Consider the following 24670-nt stretch of genomic DNA (forward strand, 5'->3'; position numbering starts at 1 on the left):
AATTGCAAAATAATAAGACCGGCCTTTTTTATCCTTCTAGAGTTCATTTATTTTCTGATTCATTTTTTTGTTCAGATTTTTGTCTAATTCAGAGAATCACAGGTACTGAGGGACAAGTATTTCAGGTATTTGCATTCGTTTGTGAACATCATAATTTATCAAAGCTTCATTATTCATCTTATCAAATCTTTAGGCAAGCATATATGTATATGTATAACTATAATTGTATATAATATATTGAATCACTGACCAGTCACCTGAGAATCCGAGATGGTGCACATTCTTTAGTTTCTGAGAATATCGAAGGCCAAACCTGAGAATCCGAGATGGTGCACGTTCTTTAGTTTCTGAGAATATCGAAGGTCAAACCTGATAGTGTTTTCACGTTTTGATAATGGATTATGGGTAAAAGTTTTGGGTTTTTTTGTGTGCTTGGGCTTGGGCCTATAATTTTCAAATGACTTAATTAATGGGTTATTGTCTATTGGCTCAGATTTAGGGGTGCAATTTGTTTAAGTTTTGGGTTTTTTTTTTTCTTTAGTTGATACTAATACCAAAATTATTCTCTCTGTTAGAAAATGTCATGGTAGTGATAAATGGTGGTGCAAGTCTTCATCTGGGAACCTGATTGTTTTGTATGAACCATCTGTTCGATTAAAATCGCATGTATGTTTTCTAACTCTTGTCCCTTTGGATAATCTCTTGCAGGTACTGCGATGGAGCATTTTCTTTAGACTAAGGAGATAATCTTATGGCTGGAGCCATGGAATATAGGTCTTGGTCTCAACACGTAGAATAGTGTGGGAGCATGTACTTAATATGCATGTACTTCTTACAATGTGCACGTACTTCTTGACAGATGTTAATAAAAATGAAGACCTTTATCTTGATCTGTGACCAAGTTTCAGATTGTTCGGATTCATGTCCGCATCAAGGATCCTGCCTCTTTCCTCTGAAAGAATGAAGGTACCAGAATATTTAAGCTGATCTTAAGTAGATTGAATTTTGCTCATCCATCCTTTGTGGAACTAATATCACGATGCTTGCTCGTTTCTTGCATGTGGGGTACTGAAGATGGAAAGGGAGCACTGTGCATTTGCATGCTTGGATGCATGCATCTGTTTGGTGAGAAGCAGCAGCAATTAGTATATGTTGCTAAGGAGATCTGAGATGTATGTTGTACGGTAGTGGTTTTGTTTGAGGGAGCGCTTATTTCTGTTTGGTTTTATGAGTTTACTAATAATTCTAGCTGCAGCTGTAATATGAGATTTCTTTGGGTGAAGAAATATAGGAAACTAGCAAGAGCTTTATGATAAGAACCTTATCAAATTTATTAGTGCATGCACTATACTGAAGACTCCAGTAAGCAAAACTAAAATTTCTATATTGTAGGTTGAAAGTAACAAGGTTGGATGCTGCATCTGCTAGTTTTGTGAATGTGGCTCTGGACAATTTTGTAGGGAGTCGGAGTACTCATTTCATGGTAATTCAATTCCTTTTTTTAAGTGCTTGCTAACAATTTAGAAGTTAATTTTCATGGCGTAACTGCTAAACGATGTTTTGCTTGTCTAACCGTGTACTGCATACCCGCACAAAGATCTGAAATCACAGCCTTCAATGAAAGTAGGACTCTACTAGCAAGATCCATAAGTGGCCTTCCGAGGATCTTGTGGCATCGTGTGAAAACTAATATCTGAAACTGGGTCAGCTCCCTAGGTTGTTGGGAATTATAGTTTTTATTTGTGTCATCGAACTGGAGTTTGTCCCGCACTATGCAGATAAGGATAACTCTTCTTTCTTTTGAATCATACAAAAAGAAGATCAGGCTAGTTGTTTGTGTAGAAGATGTAGCTGTTACGTGCTTTGAGATTGTTCCTGCATCAAAATTTCACAAAGAATCTTGGACCTATGCGTTATTTCTTGGGAAATGAAGTAGACACTATTTGGAGGGTTTTTGTGTCTCGAAAGTATCAAATTATGTCCGATGCTATCTATGAACTACTTTTGATTGAATCCATCATCAGGTTTATACAATGTCAATGAGATTGTAGACAAATAGAGATTCACCTTCCCAATGATCCTCTGTTTCATGAATAAGCTAAATACATCAAAATGAGACTTTGTAGCAGTTCGAGGAAGGATAACAATAAAAGGTTGTTGAAATGAAACATGGGCATCCATTAAGCTTTGATAAGCTTGCATATATTTTCCCTAAGAATACCTCTGATTTCCTTTCCACTAATTATGAGTTACAAGCTTACAATGGCATGCGCAGACTTTTCAAAACAAAGGCATACGTATATACTTGTACAAGTATTGTGAGATCAATGATATGGAAAAATCAATCTGAATCACTTGCATATATTCATGCTATGTTGTGTTTCTATCTTGGTCTGCAACCAAATAAAGTTTATCATTGTCAGATATCATGCCTGCGTCAAGTATCCTTCCTCCATCTTCTGAAAGAATGAATGTGCCAGAGCATTTGAGCTTCTGTAGAGCGGAGCTAATGAGCTCGTCAATGTCTTGTGGAACCCAGAGCATGACTCCTTCTCTGTTCTTTTCCAATGGGCCCCAAGGATGGAAGGGAAAGACCGTACACCTCCGTGGATGTGTTTTCTCTGTATTTGATCGAAAGGAGGCGGGATCAGCAAAATTTACAAAAGAATTTAAGGATGTACGATGCTGTATGATGCACAAGTAGTGGTATAGTAAAGAATGCATTACCATACTGTAACTCTTCATAAGATTATCATTGTTTTTGAAGCCTTTGCTGTGCGCAGCGGAGCTCGAAACCACACGAACAAGAACGAGATAAATCACAATCAAATAAGCCAAACACAATATCACAGCAAGACAAACGAATTTTACGTGGTTCGGTAAGTTGCCTACGTCCACGAGGCAAGGAGGGGATAGTTCTTACTATTAGAAATCAAGAGAATACAAATAGTGTTACAAATTTCACAAAATAAACTCTAAAACTAAGCCTCTAGATCTCTCACAAATCTCCCACACTTGGATGCAGCAATCCCCTCTCAAAGACTGCTCAAAACGTCCTTATTTAACCCTAATTAATTAGGATTAGACTTATATATCAACTCAGAAACGAAACGGGTTGAAAACCAATACCCAGCTTATACCCGACTCGCAACCAATACCCAGCTTAGACCCGACTCGCGGTCGACCGTCACGCCATGCGCGGTCGACCGCGAAAACGACAGAAACTTTCCTGAGTCTCTGGACTTTTAGCAGTCGACTGCGACCTGATACTGAACAGAACTCATCTTCGTGCACCTTTGGCGGTCGACCGTTGCACCAAGCGCGGTCGAGTGCAACCTGATACTGAACAGAACTCATCCTCGTGTACGTTGGCGGTCGACCGCCGCGCCACACGCGGTCGACCGCACAGCACCCAAACATGTTCATGCGGTCTTCGTCGCTGTGCTCGTCATTTCATTAATTTCCACTTCGGCGAATGTTTCTACCAAACTGAGCCGACACAAAACCATCCAAATGTCTCACTTATTGCGTCCAGGACGAAGTGAAAACAACCCACGACAACGGACTCAATCCACAACAAGTCGGGAACCCAAACGAGAGCTCAAACAATCTCCTCCCATCAAAATCAACAAATCCAACCAGCTACATCAAACATAACTGCTTACGTATCCTCTTGTCCAAGGAATCAAGCCGAACGTAATTCACCAAAATGGCCTCCAAAGACCCTCAACACTGAAAAATATTCAATAACTTCAAACAATGACCAAATTTCACACTTGAAACAACTTTGGTCAACATATCCGCAGGGTTGTCCTTCGTGTGGATCTTCTCCAAAATGATGTCTTCATCATCCAATACGTCACGAACAAAGTGGAATCTGATATCAATGTGCTTCTTGCGTGCATGATAAACTCGGTTCTTCGCCAAATAGATAGCCGACATGCTATCACAATATACTCGAACGGTCTCCTGTGCAATCCCCAAGTCCTCTAACAATCCACGCACCACAAAGTCTCCTTAACAGTTTCAGTCACTGTCATATACTCCGCCTCTGTAGTAGAGAGAGCCACAGTAGACTGAAGTGTACATCTCCACTCTAAAGCATGGATTCGCCCCCGGAGGCTACGAATCCGTGTCCGAATCGAATCGGACACGAATTCTTCACGACACGTGCACGACACGTGCACGACACGTGTCGGACACGGTCAATCCGTATACGACACGGGTCAATAGACAAATTAGGCTCAGACACGGTCAAAGGAGCTCGGACACGACTCGGATTCGCCGAAGGCCGATTCATTCGGGTTACGGGTTTGGTTGTTAAAATCCAACCCGAACCTTTCGATTAAAAACTCATCCCTATTTTTCAAATCTCCCGTTCGATTCGATCCTCAGCTGACTCAAATGAAAGAAAATAAGAAAAAACCTTAACCCTAACCCTAACCCTAATCTTCTCTCTCAATCTCTCAGCTTCCACTTCATCTTGAGGTACTTTTAGTTTACAAACTTGTTATTTTGTGATAGATTTATATTTTAGATTGTTAGTTGAATTTTATAAATTTTTCTATATATAATAATATTTTTTTAAAAATTCTTGTCGTATCCATGTATCCTATTTTTTGGATTTTGTCGTATCCCGTATCCGTGTCCGTATCGTACTCTGTCCCGTATCTGTATCCGTGCATCATAGCATCTCCTGCCAATGTAAACACATATCCTGAAGTAGACCGGTGTTTGTCCAAATCCCCCGCATAATCTGAATCCACATAGTCAATACAATTCTCCACATTCTTCTCGCTCTTCTGAAAAATCAATCCAACATCCACGGTGCCTTTAACATACTGTAGAATCCATTTTACGGTCTCCAATGACCCTTCCCGGGATCGTGCATATACTTTGATATCATGCTCACGGCCTGTGACAAATTTGGTCTCGTACACACCATCGCATATATCAAGCTACCCACTGCACTGGCATATGGAACCTTCGACATATAATCTCTGTCTTCAACAGAAACAGATGACATATTTGCTGAAAGCTTAAAGTGGGGAGCTAATGGAGTGCTAACTGCTTTTGTATTGCCATCAAAGCTGAATTTCTTCAACATCTTCTGTAAATAACTCATCTGTGTAAGCTTCAATCTCCCTTTCACCATGTCTCTCTCGATCTTCATACACAATATCTTCTTTGCTTCTCCAAGATCCTTCATCTCAAACTCGGATGACAGCTTCTCTTTCAACTTTCGAATAGCCGAAGAATTCATGGAAACAATAAGCATATCGTCAACACATAAAAGCAAATATATGTGCTCATCATCTTGTAGCTTGTGCATGTAAACACATGAGTCATATGGGCTCCTCGTGTACCCATGGCCAATCATAAAATTATCGAATCTCTTGTACCACTGTCGTGACGATTGCTTCAAACCATAAAAAGACTTCTTCAGCTTGCAAAACAAATCTTCCTTTCCTGCAGCTTTGAATCCCAAGGATTGTGTCATGTAGATCTTCTCATCTAAATCTCCGTACAGAAAAGCTGTCTTAACATCCATCTGGACCAAATCTAAATCCAGTTGTGCCACCAATACCAATAAAATCTGAATCGATGAATGCTTCACAACGGGTGAAAATACATCGTTATAATCAACGCCCTCAAGTTGTGCATATCCTTTGGCAAACAATCTGGCTTTGTACCTAATGTCCCTAATAGAATATACATCCTTCTTTGCGTATACCCACTTACAACCAATAGCTTTCTTACCCTTAGGTAGCTTTGCAAGTTTTCAAGTATCGTTCTTCTGAAGAGACTGCATCTCCTCCTCCATAGCTTCCCTCTACCTGATCGAATTGGGGCTAGACTCTGCCTCCCTAAATATGAATGGAACCATATCATCAACAACCTTCACTGATAATGCATATGCAACCATGACATCATTATACCTAGTTGACCGACGAATCACCCTTCTAGGTCTATTCACTGCAATAGACTCCTGAACATGACCCTGCTCCTGAGTCTCACAATCCACTATATCATCTAGAGGAAAGATAGGTTGTTTTCCTAGTCAGACTAGGTTTCCTGGTTCGGGTCAAACAGGTTTGTTTCGGGTTTGCCTCTATAAATACCCACGTTTTCACGAAAATTCTTTTTTTTTATCATATCTATGAACCCTAGCAACCATCCTCTCCCCTCAAAAACCCTAAATCTTTTTCTTATGAGTTTGGAGAGCTTTATGAAGCAAAACACCGACACGAGAGCGAGATCATCGACGTATGGCGAGGAAGAACGGGTTGTTTATGCTTGTGGATTGCTTGCTATTTGTTTCAAAGGCTTACACATGATAATAAGGCAAGATCACTTACATCCAAACTCATCCCCATAGTTAAATAACTAGTTTAGAAGTTTAAATTGTGTTTACATGCTTAGATCTTAATCTAATGTGAAAAAAGAATAAATTTTTGTTGTCAGATCTTAAACAAATGTTAGATCTACATGTTTTTCTTGCTGTTTATAATAGAAACATGATCATGATCATTAGATCTACATGTTTTTCTTGCTGTTTATAATAGAAACATGATCATGATCATTAGGGTTCTTCAAAATTTCATTTTTAACTTGTTAATCATGGATCATTAGGGTTCTTCAAAATTTCATTTTTAACTTGTTAATCATGTTCTAATCATGTTTAAACCCTAACTTGACATTTAATTGAGTTTACATGTGGATTAAAGATGAGAAACCCCTAGGTTTGTAATACCTAAGTGTTAAAAATATGATTTAATGAATGTATACCTTTTCTAAGTTGTTTAGCACTCATGTTTATGTTTAATATGTTAAAAATTCATGCTTTAGACTGAAGAATTTGGTTAATTAGGTTGAAAAACCCTAATTAGATTAACACAGGAGTTTGATTTATGTTCGAGATAATTTCAGTAAGTGATTATCAAAGTTTAAGTATTGTCATATGTTTTATATATGTTTCAGTATGTTTTAAACATGATTGAAGGTTTAAATATGATTTCTTGTGCAAATAATCATGCTTGTTATGTTCTACAAAAAAACTATTGCACATATATACTGTTTAACTAGAAATTTGAAATAGCAAATGAAATCCAATTTGAACCAAACTAATACCAATTGAAAGATATGTGAATCTAGATTTCAAAACAGCAAATCATTCCTAAAGATAGATTTTCTAGAGAAAGATATGCTCAATTTACTGATGATATGTTCTGCAGAAAAACTGCTGCACATATATAACGTTTAACTGAAATTTAGAGATATCATATGAACTCCAAACTGAACTAAATCAGTGCCAAATGATAGCTATGTGAATCTAGTTTCCAAAACGAAAAACTATTCTTAAAAAGAGTTTGTCTAGAGAAAGATATGCTTAATTGACTAACGATATGTTTTGCAAAAAATTACAAATATGCTGATTTGAAATAATTGATATATAAACAAATATGCTGATTTGAAATAATTGATATATAACGTGAAAGTTTCTTGAGTTTCACTCTTGTTTGTTATTTTCGAGAGAGTTTCTCAATCTTGTACTGTTATATTATAATGATTAAGAGTTGTTTAACACCTGAGATGATGGTGAACACTAGTTATGGACACACACTGAGATATGTGCACATACACTTAGTTTATGTTGTGTTAACACGCATTGTTGAGATTTATGATACACGTTGAGTTGATAAAAGTGTAATAACATATAATAAAATAATATTCATCAGTTATGGATGCTCGATGTGGATGTTTCCCGTAATAAGCCCATGGTTGTACCACTCTAGGAGTATTGGATGTTTCTCGCAATGAGACCGCGGTTGTACCAATACTCGAAGATGATCGGGGGTTTTCTGCATTTGGCTGATATGTCTATACTCCGTTGTACGATCATCTGGATGTATTATCCAGGATAGGGAGATAAAACCTATTTTCGCAGGACGATTGAGTAAAAGTATTACAAAAGTATTATCATTTCATGTATCCGAAATAGGACAATAAAACCTATTTGCCGTAGAACGATTGAGTAAGAGTATTATAATAGTATCGTTATTTTATGTATCCGGAATAGGAAGACAAAACTTATTGTCGCAGAGCGATTGAGTAAGAATATTACAAGAGTATCGCTATTGCATAAGAAGATGCCCACATATATGTATCATCAGTTGTAGTTACTCTCATGTTAGATTACCCATGAGTAGGACACATTCCTTGATTTGTGGCATACAGGATATGGCCTATGGTGATTTTTTTGAGTTGGATGATATTCTCTTATTATTACGCCAACTACTTGAGAAGTAGTTCGAAATTATAGCATTGGTCTAAGGGGCTGTTTGTTTGCCTAAAAAAAGAGGGAAATCAAAAAAAAGGAAACCTATTTCTAAGAAAAATAGGTTTTGGGATTGTTTGGTTGGCTAAAAAAAAGAAGGAAATCAAAGAAATGGAGATGAGATGGGATGAGTTGTCACCTTATTATAGGATGATGTGAGTGATTTTTTAAGAAAATTTATTTTGATGTTGTTTGGTTGGCGGAAATAATAAGGAAATGAATTATAAAAAACCTATTTCTTGTAATAGGTTGTTTTCTTTTGTTTGGTTATTTCTTAAAAATAAGAAAATAGATGAGATGAGATGAGTTATCATTATATTATTGGATGATGTGACCCACACTTAAGAAAATTATTTTCCTAGCTTTTTGGGAGGAAAACAAAGAAATGAAATGTTAATGAGATGAGATGAGTTGTCACAATCTTATTGGATGATGTGAGTGATTTTTAAATATGAGATGAGATGAGTTGAATGATGTTGTGGATGAAAATAATATTTTATTAGATATGATGGATGTGATGGATGACTTGTTGGATGAAAATAATATTTTATTAGATGTGGTGGATGAGTTGTTGGATAAAAATAATATTATTAGATGTTGTGGGTGAGTTTTAGGTATGAAAATGTGTGAAGTTGTACTTTTTGAGATTTCTTGGTTTTCATTTCTATTTTTTGGTTTTTTAGGAAATAACCAAACAGGCCCTTATATGATTTAGGCTTGGAGTATTTCTTTTGAATGTTGTTTTCATTCATAGAGTTGGAATTGGTATTTAGGGATCTACAATTTGAGACATATGGTATATATATGAGGGTTTCCTTGTTTGGATTATTTCGCTCAACGTACTACGTCTCGTCTTGTAGGTATCTAAATATTAACTCGGGAAAATAATATAGGTAGACTATGCTTAGTAGATAGAACCTCCACTTCATCTAGCAGCTCTTCCCCTTGGGAGGATGGAGGTGATCTTGCTGTAGCGCTCTGATGCTCTTGTTGTTGTTATTTTTGTTTAAATTGTATCTTTCAAGCAGATCAAAGTTTCGGAGAGTTGCAGGATGACGGAGTTCTAGATAGTCATCGTCGCATAGTTTTAGCGTAGCAGTTGAAGCTCTACTTTATAGTTATGTTCATTGTTCAGACTTTAGAGTTGTATTCATTTTGTAGAGGCAGAGTGCCTCAATGAGATTTCATTTGACTCATTGTGTTGAGATGTATTTCAGTCTCAGAGATATTTTTCATTCTATTTCAATTGGGTTCATTTGTTGATATACTTCTTCTGTGCATATCTGATTTTGTACTACTTCTATTATTTGCATGTTTTGTATCTTCACCTATTTGTTATTTCCACTAGAGAGATAGTGACTATGATGGTGAAACATGTCGTAGCATGATGTTTGGTGCTTGGCAGGTTTGACAATCCGGGTTTTACCTTAGACTGCAGCCTTGTGTGAACCCTGAGACGTCACAGTTGGTATCAGAGCTCTAGTTCCAGCATCCTTAGGATCATTCCTGTGTCAAATTATGGAGCTAGGATAGAATTTCCTAGGATTCATGTATAGAGTCCGCTAGGAATTCCTAGAATGAGTGAAGACGATATGTGCGTATATCTCGAAATTTCAAATTTTTTTGACAATTATTTTATGTTGATTTAAAGTATTTACGTGAATACTATATGTTATGTATACGTATTGTGATACGTTATATATATATGTATATATGTTTGCGATCTCGCTTACTGTGATCATAAGATCTCCTCTCGATATTATAAATGTTGGGACGAGGATACGGTCGAGATAAAACTCGTACCCGGAGAGCTGGGCAAGCAGAGCCCGAGCCGCAGCAGACTCCACAATATCTGATCGACTTTATGGCACCGTTTGTAGTAAGATTTTGTAGCACTCGAGGAGCAAGAGGTGTATCCGTTTTCGCCAGCAGTATCATTTTCTGGAGTTCCACTACCAATTGTATCAGTCATACCTAATGAAGATGCAATACCAATGGTTTCATCATTACCATAACCAGCTGTTGATAGAACCACATAGCACGAGGCTTGGCTCTGATAGAATAGGAAGGATATCAGACACTGAGAATACTATAGTGCAGGGCAAACTAGATTCATGTGCAATTTATAAATAAAAAGGAATATGTAAAAATTTCTTAATGTCGACTCAGTACCAAACCAGATGTTAGAAATATTCAGCATAGAGGACATCACCGGGGAATAGCAGCAAAGGATAGCTACGATTTTAGATTTTCGTCGGGACAGCGTATATCACTTATTTGGGAAATTTTTGTTTACTTCTTCGATAAGCAGTTAGAGCTAGTTCGATTAAAGTAGTGAAATATGCCTATAGTTAATTATGAAATCAAGACCAGCATGATAGCAATAACAAGGGCAAGAGGCCTATTGTGGGATCTAGAGGACCCCAGCAGCAGGGTAAGGATTTTTACCATCATCAACAAAGATATTATAAGAAGATAGCACAACATTATTTAATAACGCCGCAGCAGCGCATGATTCGGGACACATGATATAATTGTAACAAGATCGGATATAGATCGAAGAATTATCGTAGTACACCAGCAGGAGACCAGCATGACAGAGGTCAGGGTCAATAGTCTTAGGGCCGCGGTTACGGCCAGCATCGGAGGATAGATGTACTACCGGTTATTCCGAGGATTTAGGGGCAATAAGCCAGAATTGCGTTATTCAGAGTATTCATTAGGGTCAGATGGAGCCATACGTTCCATCACCGATAGCACAGCAGTCGCTAGCTACCGACAGGGTTTATGTAGTCATACTGCGTGAGCATAGTACGAGCAGAGTTTTCGTAGTAAATTCTTATTCAACTCGAATCTTGTTTGATTCAGAAACTTCGTATTCTTTCATATTTCATGTCTTCATATATAGGCTTCAGTTAGTTACACATCCCTTAGATGTTCTGTTATCAGATTCTACTCCTCTAGGGAAGGTGTCCCTATTAGAGAGTATATGTAGGAGATGTGTCATCAGTATAGATGAGTTTAAGTTCATCTTTGACCTGGTCGTTTTGTGGATGCCGGATTTCAACGTCATTCTTGGTATGAAACGGTTATAAACCTACAATATTAGTAACTACTGTTTTGCTAAAATAGTATGCTTGTGAGCATTCGTTGGGATTGTATAGATAGTAGCAACCTCATAGGGTAACCAGAATGCGGAGCCATTTCTGACATACGTCGAGAAGGTGATGATACGGAATCGGGGTGTAGTTTTGAGCGAGACCAGAGTCGTCTCAGAATATCAGGATGTCTTTCAAGACATACCTACGTTTTCTCCAGTGAGAGAGGTTGTTTCCCTGCATCGAGTTGCAGCAGGCACCGTACCGATATTCCGAGTATCCTATCATATCATATTGCGCCCACTGAGATGAGGGAGCTACAGACTCAGCTACATGAGTTGTTAACTCAGGGTTTTATTGTCAGGAGTTATTTTCATGGGAGTAGCGGTCCTCTTTGTGGAGAAGAAGGACTATAGCATGCGATTGTGTATCGATTATCGTGAGTTGAGCAAGTCATCATCCGGATTAGGTATCCATTATCGAGCATTTATGACTTGTTCCACCAGCTGCGGGGAGCGCAATATTTCTCGAAGATTGATCTTCGTTCTAGTTATTTTCAGTTATGAGTGCGGTAAATGGATATTTCCAAAACCGTATTTTCTGACTCGATATGGGTCTTTTGAGTTCCTTTCATACCATTTGGGCTGACCAATGCACCCACGATATTCATGGATTTGATGAACCAGGTTTTCCATTCATGTTAGGACCAGTTCATAGTCGTTTTATTGACGACATCCTTATCTTTTCGAGATCGGAGGCAGAACACGAGCAACATCCTCTATTGGCATTGCGGGCATAGCGAACAGTCGAGATTAGAGACATCAGTGATACGCTGAGTTCAGCAAATACGAGATTTGGCTATAAGAGATCAGATTTTTAAGCCACATCATCAGTAGGGGGCATAATAGTGGATCCAGTCATTGTTGAGGCTGTACTTGATTGGGAGCCACTAAGAACCATTACGGAGATGCGCAGTTTTAGTAGGGTATGAAAGAAAGCTCATTCGGGACTTTTTAAAGATTATGATACCACTTACACAATTTACGAAGAAGGGTGTATAGTTTGCTTTGGGCACTGGGTGTCAGGGAGCCTTTGAGACTATTAAGGCTAGATAGACTACAATAACAATTTTAACTTTTCTGAGCAGTGATACAACATTTGTCGTTTACGTGGACACATCATTAGCAGGACTACGAGGTGTTTTGATGCAGACCCGGAGGGTATGACTTATTTTGCGACAGTTGAGGCACATCGTAGCAGATATACAGTGCATCCAAACACAAGAAAAATGTACAAAGATGTGAAAAGACACTTCTAGAGAAGTTTTTAGGATTTATTCAGTAGTCAGTTGTGATATTCTATTGTTGTCTACCCACAGACGGATGGACAAACGGAGAGAGTAAACCAAGTGTCGGAAAACATGTAGCAAACATGTATTATAGATTTACAAGATAGCTGGGAGGATCATATCCCATTATTTGAGTTTGCTTATAATATCATTTATCATAGACTATTGGTATGACACCATATGAGGTATGGTACGGGAGGCATTATAGATTGTTTATTAATTGGGCAGAATTATAAGAAAGTTTATTATTTAGACAGGAGTTTGTGAGGCAGACTACAGAAAAGGTAATAGAGATTCGGGAACGCATTCTTGCAGCGCATAGTCGTCGGAAGAGTTACGCAGACCAGAGATGATGACCGTTAGAGTTCTAGATTGGGGACTATGTCTTATTAAGAATACCGTCGATGAATTCAGTGACTCGATAGACGGGAAAAGTTTACCCCAAGGTATATTGGCCCGTTCATGAGAGTTATACATTTTGGAACCGTTTCGTATGAGCTAGATCTTCTAGCATCAATATCGAGTAGACACGATGTTTTTCATGTTTTGATAATTTAGAAGTAATTTCGCGACGAGAAGCAGCAGATGGTGATTGATGCACCAGAATTTGAGTTTCAGATAGATTTAACTACAGTGGAGATCACGGGTTGTATTCTGATGCACCAGAATTTGAGTTTCAGATAGATTTAACTACAGTGGAGATCACGGGTTGTATTCTTACTAGAGAGGACGAGAGGCTTAGAAAGAAAGTAATACCTTAAGTTAAAGTTCAATAGAGATAGAAAAGAGATGAGGAGGCTTCTTGGGAGCGCGAGGAGGTTATGCGTCGCGACTACCCGTAACTGTTCGAGTGGGTAAATTGTTTGAATTATTTTCGGATTTCCTCATCTCTTTTTTATCTCTATTGAATCGTACATTTTTCGGCTATCATCTCATCTCCTCCCAGTGTCACCTCTGTAGGAGCCTCAAAGGATATAATGCTATCTGGAGTGGGTGGAGTCACATCATCCTCCACCTGTTACAATATCTCTCGAATCCGATCTTCCTCCACCTATTGAGGAACTTGAGGCCTCATCATATATGCATCATCAAATGTGACATCTCTGCTAATAACTATCTTCTTGTCCTGTGGATCTCTTAACTTGAAGCATTTAACTCTATCTCTAAATCCCACAAAGACTGTTTCCTCGCCCTCGGATTCAATTTACCATCACTAACATAGTAATAAGCAGGACACCAAAATATCTGAAACGACTCATAGTTACTAGCTACCGAACCAGACCAACGCTCCAAATGAGTCTTCCCTTGTATCATAGTGCACGGCAACCTGTTCACAAGATGGCTCGCATAAGCTAATGCATCGGCCCAAAAGAATCTAGGCAATCCACTCTGCGTCATCATACATCGTACCTTCTCCAGCAATATACGGTTCAATCTCTCAGCCACTCTGTTCTGTTGCGGTGTCTCTCGAACTGTGAAGTGTCGTCTAATGTCGTGATCCCAGTAAAACTGCAGAAACGGATCACTCTTATACTCTCCACCGTTATCTGAACGTAGAGTATTCACCTTTCTACCTGTCTGCAGCTCTACTTTCTTCTTCTACTCCACAAAAATATTCAGGACCTCATGTTTATACTTCATAGGGTATACCCAATTTTTCCTGGAATAGTCATCAATGAAAATGATAAAATAGTTGGCCCCATCAAGTGATGTGTGCTTGGAAGGGTCCCAAACATCTGTGTGAATGTAATCCAATATACCTTGAGTATTATGAATAGCGGTAACAAACTTCACTCTAGTCTTTTTCCCAAGTACCCAATGCTCACACAGCTCTATCTTACAGGTCTTAGAACCTTTCAATAGCCCTTATTTCGCCAATGACTGCAGGGACTTATCACATGTTTGTCCTAATCTCATGTGTCATATGGTGGTAGTGTCCTCCTCTGTAGTGATAAAAGCTGCCAGACCCTATGTAACTGTCTTGCCCTTCAAGTAGTATAGGAAGTTTTCCTTGACTCCTCGCATCATCACCATAGAACCTTTCGTGACCTTCACTGTAGCATCCTCTAAGGTCACCCGATAACCAGCTACCTCCAAAATACCAAGAGAAATGATGTTCTTCGTCAACTGCAGCACGAACCTCACTTCTTTCAACTCCCTCACCATACCATCATGCATCCTGATCCGGACTGAACCAATATCACCAATAGGACATACGTGGTCATTACCCATAAGCACGATATCCCTTCTTTCCAGTTCCTCAAAACTGAAGAACCAATCCCTCCTAGGATAAATATGATATGTGACTCCCGAATCCAATATCCACTCCATAGAGTCGGCATAGCAAACCGACGGTAGTGCAGGGCACGAATAACCCGAAGAATCTGAATCTGAATGTTCGCTAACACCTTTTGCAACATTCACCTCTGAAGCTTGTACAGTTTTCTCCTTGTTCTTCCCGGCTTTTTCCTTCCACTTTGGGCAGTCAATCTTTCAATGTCCTTATTCTTTACAATACTGACATTGAATTCTACCAATACTCTTATAGGCATCTCTATTCTTTAATTTTGAGCGGTTGTCTTGGCGGCGGTTTGGAGTACGACCTCGAACTGCTAATGCATCTCCCGATGTCTTCTCAGATGGTTCACCATCACTCTTCCTCAGCTTATAATTCACCAACGCCGAGGTCACCTCCTTGTAGCTAATTGTTGTTCTTCCATTGATCATAGTGAGAACGAATGTACCATAATCATCCTCGGGTAACGAACACAAAAGTAGCATCGCCTTATCTTCATCCTCAACCATGATATCCACATTGGCTATATCTGAAAGTAGCTTGGTGAAATTATTGGCATGCTCCCTGATGGAAACTCTCCTCTTTATTTTGAACTGGTAAAATATCTTCTTCAAGTGAAGCCGATTCTCAATGCTCTTCGTAAGATACTTCTCATTGAGTGTTTCTCACACTCTCTTCGCCGACGTCTCATTCATCACGTCATAAATAAGATCCGGTATCAAGTATGATCGAATAACTCCACAAGCCCTACTGTTCATCTTCTTTCAAATCTTATCCTCCATATCAATGGGTTTTCCTTGTAACTCAAGAGTCTCCTCAAAATTCTGTGCATACAATGCATTCATCACCTGACACCTTCACAAACCGAAATTGATCTTGTTGTCGAACTTCGGAATATCAATCTTCGTGTTATTGATGCTCAGACTCTTATCGCCTTCATAAGAGAAACCAGATGTGTTTGCTTCTCCCATGGTGTCGATCTAATTCTTTAGATAGAAATCCTTCACCAAATCCTTCGAACAAGCCTCAAGCCAAACCCGAGGCTCTGATACCACTTGTTGTGCGCAGCGGAGCTCGAAACCACACGAACAAGAACGAGATAAATCACAACCAAATAAGCCAAACATAATATAACAAGATAAACGAATTTTACGTGGTTCAGCAAGTTGTCTACGTTCACGGGGCAAGGAGGGGGGAGTTCTTACTATTAGAAATCAAGAGAATACAAATATGGTTACAAATTTCACCAAATAAACTCTAAAACTAAGCCTCTAGATCTCCCACAAATCTCACATACTTGGATCAAGGTTTTAAATATCGGTTATCGGAGATTTATCGGACGACCAAAATCCTTATCGGATAGCGGAAATCGGGGATATATCGGGGATAAATAGTATTTATCGGAGTGATATACTGGATGATGTGTATATATAATATAACAATTAAAAAATGTAATCTAATCATGCTTAATGAAATATAAACATACCAAAATATAAATCATCATGTTTAGAATCATTAACTAACTGTAGAAAGCGAAACTTGCATCATAGCCTTGAAAAAATATAATGTTAGTCAAAATGGGCCGATAATCCCGATAATCCCGATAAAAAAGTCTTACTTATCGGCCGATAAGTGCCGATAACGCCGATAAATCGCCGATAAACCTAGAAAAACGATAACCGATTAAAAATCCAATTTATCCTAGCGGAGAGCTCCCAAATCCGATAACTCGGCCGATAATATCAATTATCGGCCGATATTTAAAACAGTGACTTGGATGCAACAATCATCTCTCAAAGCCTGCTGAAAACGTCATTGCTTAACCCTAATTAATTAGGATTAGACTTATATATCAACTCAGAAACGAAACGGGTTAAAAACCAATACCCAGCTTAGACCCGACTCGTGGTCGACCGGCGCGCCATGTGCGATCGACCGCGAAAACGACAGAAACTTTCCTGAGTCTCTGGACTTTTGACGGTCGGCCTCTCAAAGCCTGCTGAAAACGTCATTGCTTAACCCTAATTAATTAGGATTAGACTTATATATCAACTCAGAAACGAAACGGGTTAAAAACCAATACCCAGCTTAGACCCGACTCGTGGTCGACCGGCGCGCCATGTGCGATCGACCGCGAAAACGACAGAAACTTTCCTGAGTCTCTGGACTTTTCTGAACAGAACTCATCCTCGTGCACGTTGACGGTCGACCGTCGCGCCACACGCGGTCGACCGCACAGCACCCAAACCTGTTCCTGCGGTTTTCGTCACTATGCTCGCCATTTCTTCAGCCTTTATCTAGAAATTTGGAGTCGACTATAATAACCAAATTCTTTTATTCAGTTATCTAAGGGCTACTCCTACTGTAACTTGACCACTTTCTTATCTTTCTTAATTGCTTCCGACAAACTTCTCAAGCCTAGCTCATAGCACATGCAAGCAACTTTACTAAAAATGCACCAGCTAGAAATTTGTCACTTGACTGGGATACTTCTTTAGGATGCAGAGCGGTATCAAATATGCTTCAATAGTGGCACAACAACATTGGGTGAACAAACCATTAATAAGCTGGCTGGTTGCATTACTTGCGTATGTAAGTGGTCAGGAAGTAAATAAGACAGTTCAGAAGGATAAGGAAGCGCAAAAGTTTCTACTATCAACACTGCTTTAGAAGTTGGTAATCTTGATTAATGATAAAAAGAGTTAGCTTTAAGATAATGATAACTAAATGGTGGAATCATCTATGAGAATTAAAAAAACATAAAATCCCTTGTGAAATAAAATGAATTGTGTCAAAATAAACCTTGTACTTCTTGATCTTGTTGCCCAGGAAACAAGGACTGCTCTTCTTGTTTAGCTTCTTCCATTAGCCTTATCAAGGATCTGCTTCCACTTTTATGCGCTTCATCTAATGGTGTAGTTCCCCACCTGTAACATGTAACAAATAACAATTTTAGTAATATGGTATTGTAGATTGAAACACAGTGCTCTCTAGAGTTTGATGATGTTGATTAGAGGATAATTTAATACAAACACAACCAGATGTGTGTATGTATATAAACATGCCCACACCCATTCAACCACCCACCAGCAGAGACACTACACACTACGTACACTACAGACGCACACGCGCATAACCACCCGTCCACCCCTCACCCACCCATACACACAGAAACACAGATGCAGACACACATACACCACACACACATATGCATGCGTGCGTGCGGAATTATAAACTTCTGATCAAATAGTATTCATGGGTATGTTATAAAATGTGACCAAGACACCAAATTATGGGCACTGGTTAGACCATGTTTGACAAACCTTATTTTGAAACCTTGGAAGTAAACATCATATGTAAGAGCGCAAAATAGTGTATTCAAAAAGTGAACCTCCTTATAAGGCTCCAAAATAATAATAATAATAATAATAATAATAATAATAATAATAATAATAATAATAATAATAATAATAATAATAATAATAATAATAATAATAATAATAATAATAATAATGAATTTAAAATCTCAACCTACTATTTTCCTACTTATAAGTAAAAAGTAAGTAATATGTAAACTTTTACCAAACATGATCTTGGATCCATATTAAGGAAAAATACACTTATAAATTACAGTGAACGAGTTCCCAAACATTTGCTTGCTCTTGTTTATATACCTTTTTTCAAAGCAACAGTTTACGTGTGTCCAATTTTGGATATGAGTAGATCCTTATATCATAATATGGAGATAGATCTCATTTCATTTAAATACATCTGTTAAGTTATTTATGTCATTTGTATTCCACACCACCACACTTATATATGTGGTCACTTTAAGAAATTATGAAACACAATTTAAGTACACAGCCTGCAAATTTCTTCTAAACACTAACTGAAAGTATGAGAGCAGTTGGTTTCAATTAGTAGGTGCTTACTGAAAGTTTGACCTGTTTTACTAAATAACCTCGAACGTGTATTCAAGTTTGCCAGTCTCGATCAAACTCAACACTGGTTAATTTAAATGATTATTCAAACACGAGCTGTTTGTAAATTCCTTAGGCTATTCATTTTCTTGTCAAAGAGGTCCTTCAGAATGGGTGCTATAGTTTAGGGTATTCCTTTTCTTGTTAAGAGGCCCTTCAGAATGGGTGCTATAGTTTGTTAACGTCGATTATGGATAGGCTGCCAGGTGTTATAAATGGGAGTTTTTCTCTCTAAAACTGCAGTATACTGTGATTTCCCCTTCTAGAAAATATGCTGACATCTCCAATATGCAGGACTAAAGAAAAACTGGCATGTGACATGCAAGTCAAATTCATTCTGACACTTACAAATGTGTGCAATGTTATTCACCCGTAAGATAGGTGTAAGATGAAATATGTTATGCTCTTCTTTTGTTAAAAACCAAACGTACCATTTTACTAAAATTAGGTTCTTTTCCACGTGAATAACAACCTAATATATGTACATGTTTTTACATGGATCAAGTTACATATATTCAACTATTCAACAAATATGTATATATAGGTGCGTTCTCATCCCTAGATTTGGATATTTTGAGCTGCTGAAACTTATCTTGCTGAATACATAATACTAGTTGTGTTTACAGATTTAGGTGAATGCGAAAATAAATATTACACTTTCTGGTTAAAGACTGGAGATTAAGACATTTCTACTATCGTTGCACAAACATAACGCAATCGTATTTGACAAAGCCATTTCCTTTCTCCGTTTGTTGAATAACCATTTTAGAAATCTTCTTTTGCAAGTTATATCAGATTGCTTCAGTAACATATACTCCACATTAGCACCTAAGCTAAAACAGTTTTGGAGTTCATATATGATATGCTAAAGAAACAACAAAGTCATGATACAGACAGTCACTAAGAGTTTGGATATCGAACCTGTCCTTGGCAAAAACACTAGCTCCATTCTCTAGAAGTATTTTTGCTATCACAAATATGCCCTCTGCAGCAGCAATGTGCAGAGGTGTACGGTGATCATAATCTTTTGAGTTTGGATTGATGCCATAAGATAAAACTCTCTTTAGAAAATCTGAGTCCCCCTTTGCAACAGCAGCACAAAGTTGGCTACCAGCATCACTGAGGTTTAAGTTTGCTCCATGTTTGAAGAGTAAGGAAGCCATTTCGTCATGTCCGTTTTTGATAGCCTCTAATAGCGCAGTGTTCCCAAATTTATCTAATAGAAACAAGCATACAGATCAATACAAATATCAAGATTCATGATAAGATGAAAAGGCCTTGTAAGTGTTATATACTACAAATTCAAGAGAACGTTGAAGATCCAAGATGAAGCCAGAGTTTGAGTGCCAAAAGAATGGCACCTAAAACATTAATGTCCACCCCTTCATGAATAAGGAATGAAGTGATATCTTCATATCCTCCTGATGCCGCAAGATGCTGAAATGAAAATGAGAATTTATTTCAAAGTGATAACTTTTGCAATTTAAATAAATATCGACTACTGCAAGGTGGAGACATACCCTTGCTTGAACACCTGGTTATATATTCATAAATAATATTTGTAAGAGAATGCAAGCCTATATTGAAGTCTGGTATGATGCAGGTTAGGTCATAATAGCCAAGTAATTGGCAAGCAGAAATCGGATAAACAATTGACACCTCTAGCTTTAAAGAACTTTTACAGGTCATACGAAAATTTGGTTCAATGTAACTATGATCAGTAAAGAAAATATCCAAGAAGTGCATGTTAAAATGGATAGAAAGATTCATGAAGGTAAAGAGCTTTAATATTTTTACAGAAGACAATGATTTTATTTCTCTTTCCTTCGATCTAGAAAAAGATTGCTCCCAATGTTAACTGCTGTGAATTGGAGTTGGTCTAAGTTGCATGGAAATAGGTACAAGTACAAGTGCCGGCACGGGTATAGGACACAGAAAATTTGTAAAAAAGGCAAGGTACGAGGACACGACAATATAAATATTTATTATACACATACATGTATTATAATAGTGAAATTAATGATTTACATGAGATCGATATTGTTTTTCGTTCACATGTTATGATAATTATTCATATAATAATTTTTATGTTTCTTTTATTATGTGGTTTATAAATTGGAAAACAATCATTTTTGAACTAGAGACCCAAATGACCCTTTAAAATTATAAGGCCTATATCCAACGAGTTTTAGGAAGTGGACGTGAAGTATAGGATGTGTGTCCAAGAAGTGTATGAAAAGTGTTTTAACTTAAACATATATTGCATAAGTGAGTATATTCCCGAATAAATGTATTCATATATGCAAGGAGTGTCCGAGGAATTTGGGTATGGACACAGGTACGGGTACTTATACGTCTCAGGTACAGGTGCGTGTCGTGTATACGGCTTCATTTACGAGTACGCATGAAACATAGAAGTTGGTAAATTTCGTTAAATCATAAACCTTTAACTTTTTCTTAATGAAGGCAAAAGAAACCTAAAATATACCAGCAGAAAGCATCACACATTCTTTAAAGCATACATGTAAGATGATTAAATTAATGACAGATGATTGAAAACTGTACTCTATCAAAATCATACCAAAGGAGTTCGCCCATCATAATCACTCTTCTTAGGGTCTGCCCCAGCTCGAATCAAACCCTTCAGGTGATCCAAATCTCCGTGAAAAGCAGCACTATTTACTCGTAATGCAAGCTCAGCTTCTTGCTTCCCAATATGGATTATGATATCGGATTCAAGTTGCTTGACACGAATGTTGGATTCATTACTCTGTGAGGAAGAAAGAGATCATCTAAGTATTGCAACTGGATACAGATAAAACAAAATTGCTCAGAGGCATCCAAGAAAAGTATATAACTCCAAACTTCATATAGAAGATACCTCCAAAAGATTGCTTAGGACTCTTCGTCCATCAACAAAGTATATCTGAATGATATTTGATAAAAGCTGCTTATCAATACGCAAGAGTCTGCATAGTTCACACACACGTACAGTATAGGGCTGAGGAATGTTGCAAAGAACGGAAATATCTCCAAATGAGCAACTGGGCTCTAACATTAGAATAGTCTCCTCTGTTCCATCTTCACAAATCCCAATAGCTTCCTTCAATGAATAATTAATGAAACACATGAATAGATTTAATGAACAGTATCTTGAATCTTGATTAAGCATCCTTAAAGCAATAATTTGGAGCAAGAAAGAACTAATGGTAACACAAACAAAAACTGACAACTAAATCCACACACACATTGTTCTAAATAACCTCGAAACAACTTATGCATGCATAAATGTCATAAAAATATGTCTTGGTGTATGTAGTTATATTATGTGTAATTACCTATACAGAATAATCTAGTATAGAAGCGTATGGTACATGCCAAACATGAAATATGTAGATTTAGTTGATAAAACAAAGAGAGATGAGGGGCTCTCTATGTACGCTCTCTATGTACTTCATATGCAGTGACAAGATTGCACAGTGTAGAATTCATTGGGTTCAACTCAATCCAGGTTAAAGATACTTAAAAATGCAGTATATTATATGAGCCAAGACATACAATGTATCTTTTTAAATCTTTACAGATTTTATAATATCCGTTGCGATTATGTTGCCTTCTTGACCCTGTTGTTGAAAAACAAATGAGCCCTGTTGTTGAAAAACAAATGAGCATTTCCTAGTCTTCACTAATGAATACGAAGTAATAATGTATATAATTTTTTTCTTATTCAGATATGGCGACAAATTTTCAAGCCCTTTAATGCGCATGTATTTTTAGTTGAACCTTTTCACATATGCCATTTGAATGTTGTATAGTATGTTGTTGGCCTTCTTGTTTTAATGATAATTTAACAAACAATTTACGACTAATATTGGTTTTAGTATTTTGTTTTGTGTTGTTTAGTATACACAGGAAATTGAGCAACATTGATATTAAAGCCTATGCAAATCAAGTCAATCAATCAAAGTTCAAGCTTCAGAAGATTCATTCTTGGTATACTTAGTACAGGATGATATAATGTGTGCAAATTCTACAAGCACAAATATACACACACTTTTCATTTGTGAATTTTCTCAAATATAGGTGTTTTTATGAAAAATATGTTTTAATATGCTTTGGACTATACAAACATTATTAACATCTTTTATTATGTCCATATAAACATTACACAAGTTTTTAAAACTTGATTTGAGCTAACTGTCAAAATCAACATGTTTAAAACACATGTATTTTTAGTGCTTTTGAATTTTTCTGAGATTTCACAAATGATAAGAGAAAATTGAAAAATTCCTTTTCCAACATGTTCATAATCATGTTTATAAACTTTTCTCAAAGTTTTATATTTTTTATAATTTATTTGCTATTTTTAAAATAACTTTAAAATTCGTTTTCAAAAATCAATACAAGCTGAAAACATGTTATCAGTCGACTGATGACATTTATCAGTCGACTGAAGAAATATCCTGCAATCTTAAAAAGTTTCTGTTTTTTTATTGGTCGACTGATCAGTCGACTGATGAGGTCATCAGCATCAGTCGACTGACCATGGTTATCAGTGGACTAATAAACTACTGTTTGCCTACAACGATCAGCTCATCAGTCGACTGACGCAACCCGTTAGTCGACTGATAAGCCCCAACGGTTATTTTTTCAGCCTTTTATAGTTTTATCATTTTGCTGGATTTTCTTGGGTTTTGAGCGTTGGTTTTTCATCCTATATATACCCCTCACTATTTCAGTTCTGTAGACATCCAGGAGGGTTTTTAAAAAAAGAGTTTTAAGAGTTTAAAAGTTTATTTCTCAAGTTTGTGTTTGTGTTTACAAAGAGGAAGCTTGCATTGTCAATTGAGGAATTCATCCTCAATCTTCTTCATCCTCCTTTGTGTTTATGGAGAAGTTTTTCTAACTCTTTTCTCTAGTAGACGTCAATGTATTCCCGTATGAGGGCGATGAGATCCTCTTTTTCTTGAGGAGGCAGACTGCCGCTGATGAATATGGGTTTGGGATTCGCCTCGGTACCCATGTTCACCTGGAGGACTTCGTCTTCAGTTGGTGGTTCGCGCTGTTCGAAGCGACTGTTCCACTGGGCGTTAACATGGCGATCCCATGTCTCGTCATAGAGCGGGAGTTGTTCGTCCTCCGCCATTTCGGCGGGGTCTATCGTAGCCATGTTGACTGTAAGGCTATCGAACAGATCACTTACGCTGACGTCCGAGTCCCAAGCCGAGGTTGCTGATGATTGATCCCCCGAACATGCGTAATCGGAATCCTCGTTGACGTAGAAACACAAATCCGACGAGGAGGAGGAGTAGCCTAAGCCTCTCCTAGTCCTGTTGAAGTAATTTGAGGGCTTCCCTTTGGGCACGTAGGCGGGTCGGATGACCGTTCTACGCCCTCGGCCATAATTTAGGCCCTCCAAGCGAGTGAGGGCGTATCCCATGTCGCTCATCATGCGTTTTGCAACTCGACTGTATTGCGAAAACTGGGGCGCCGGGTCTTCGTCCTCAGATTCGTCCCATAGCGTGCGTAGGGGATGATCGATTCGACCGAAGATGATGTCTTTTCGATACCTATTCCGTGCTGGCACGACGAACACAGCTTGCGATGACT

The 24670-nt window shown here is 37.9% G+C and overlaps 1 protein-coding gene and 1 long non-coding RNA gene across 2 annotated transcripts; one reads left to right on the forward strand and one right to left on the reverse strand.

The window, feature by feature from the left end:
- On the forward strand, positions 707-1384 carry LOC109845044. The gene is made up of 3 exons (XR_002248207.1): positions 707-774; positions 860-966; positions 1075-1384. It is a non-coding gene; the product is annotated as an uncharacterized LOC109845044 (long non-coding RNA).
- Positions 2063-22190, reverse strand: LOC109846201 (potassium channel KOR1-like). Its single transcript, XM_020415424.1, has 6 exons — positions 21942-22190; positions 21642-21830; positions 20422-20497; positions 19982-20276; positions 17883-18007; positions 2063-2621 (listed from the first exon to the last, which is right to left on the reverse strand). The coding sequence occupies exons 1-6, from the start codon at positions 22188-22190 to the stop codon at positions 2371-2373; spliced, it is 1185 nt and encodes a 394-aa protein (XP_020271013.1). The 3' UTR covers positions 2063-2370.

Source organism: Asparagus officinalis, chromosome 6, assembly GCF_001876935.1.
Source record: "Asparagus officinalis chromosome 6, Aspof.V1, whole genome shotgun sequence".
In the NCBI taxonomy this organism is placed as follows: Eukaryota; Viridiplantae; Streptophyta; class Magnoliopsida; order Asparagales; family Asparagaceae; genus Asparagus; species Asparagus officinalis.

What these genes read in the sequence shown, in the direction of transcription:
- LOC109846201 (XM_020415424.1), bottom strand. Translation starts at nt 22,190, where the DNA reads ATGTGTTTCATTAATTATTCATTGAAGGAAGCTATTGGGATTTGTGAA. An exon ending in AGTGTTTTTGCCAAGGACAG is followed by an intron (nt 18,008 to 19,981) that starts GTTCGATATCCA and finishes TACATGTTACAG; the next exon opens with GTGGGGAACTACACCATTAG. An exon ending in ACAAGATCAAGAAGTACAAG is followed by an intron (nt 2,622 to 17,882) that starts GTTTATTTTGAC and finishes GATCAAATACAG; the next exon opens with AGAAAACACATCCACGGAGG.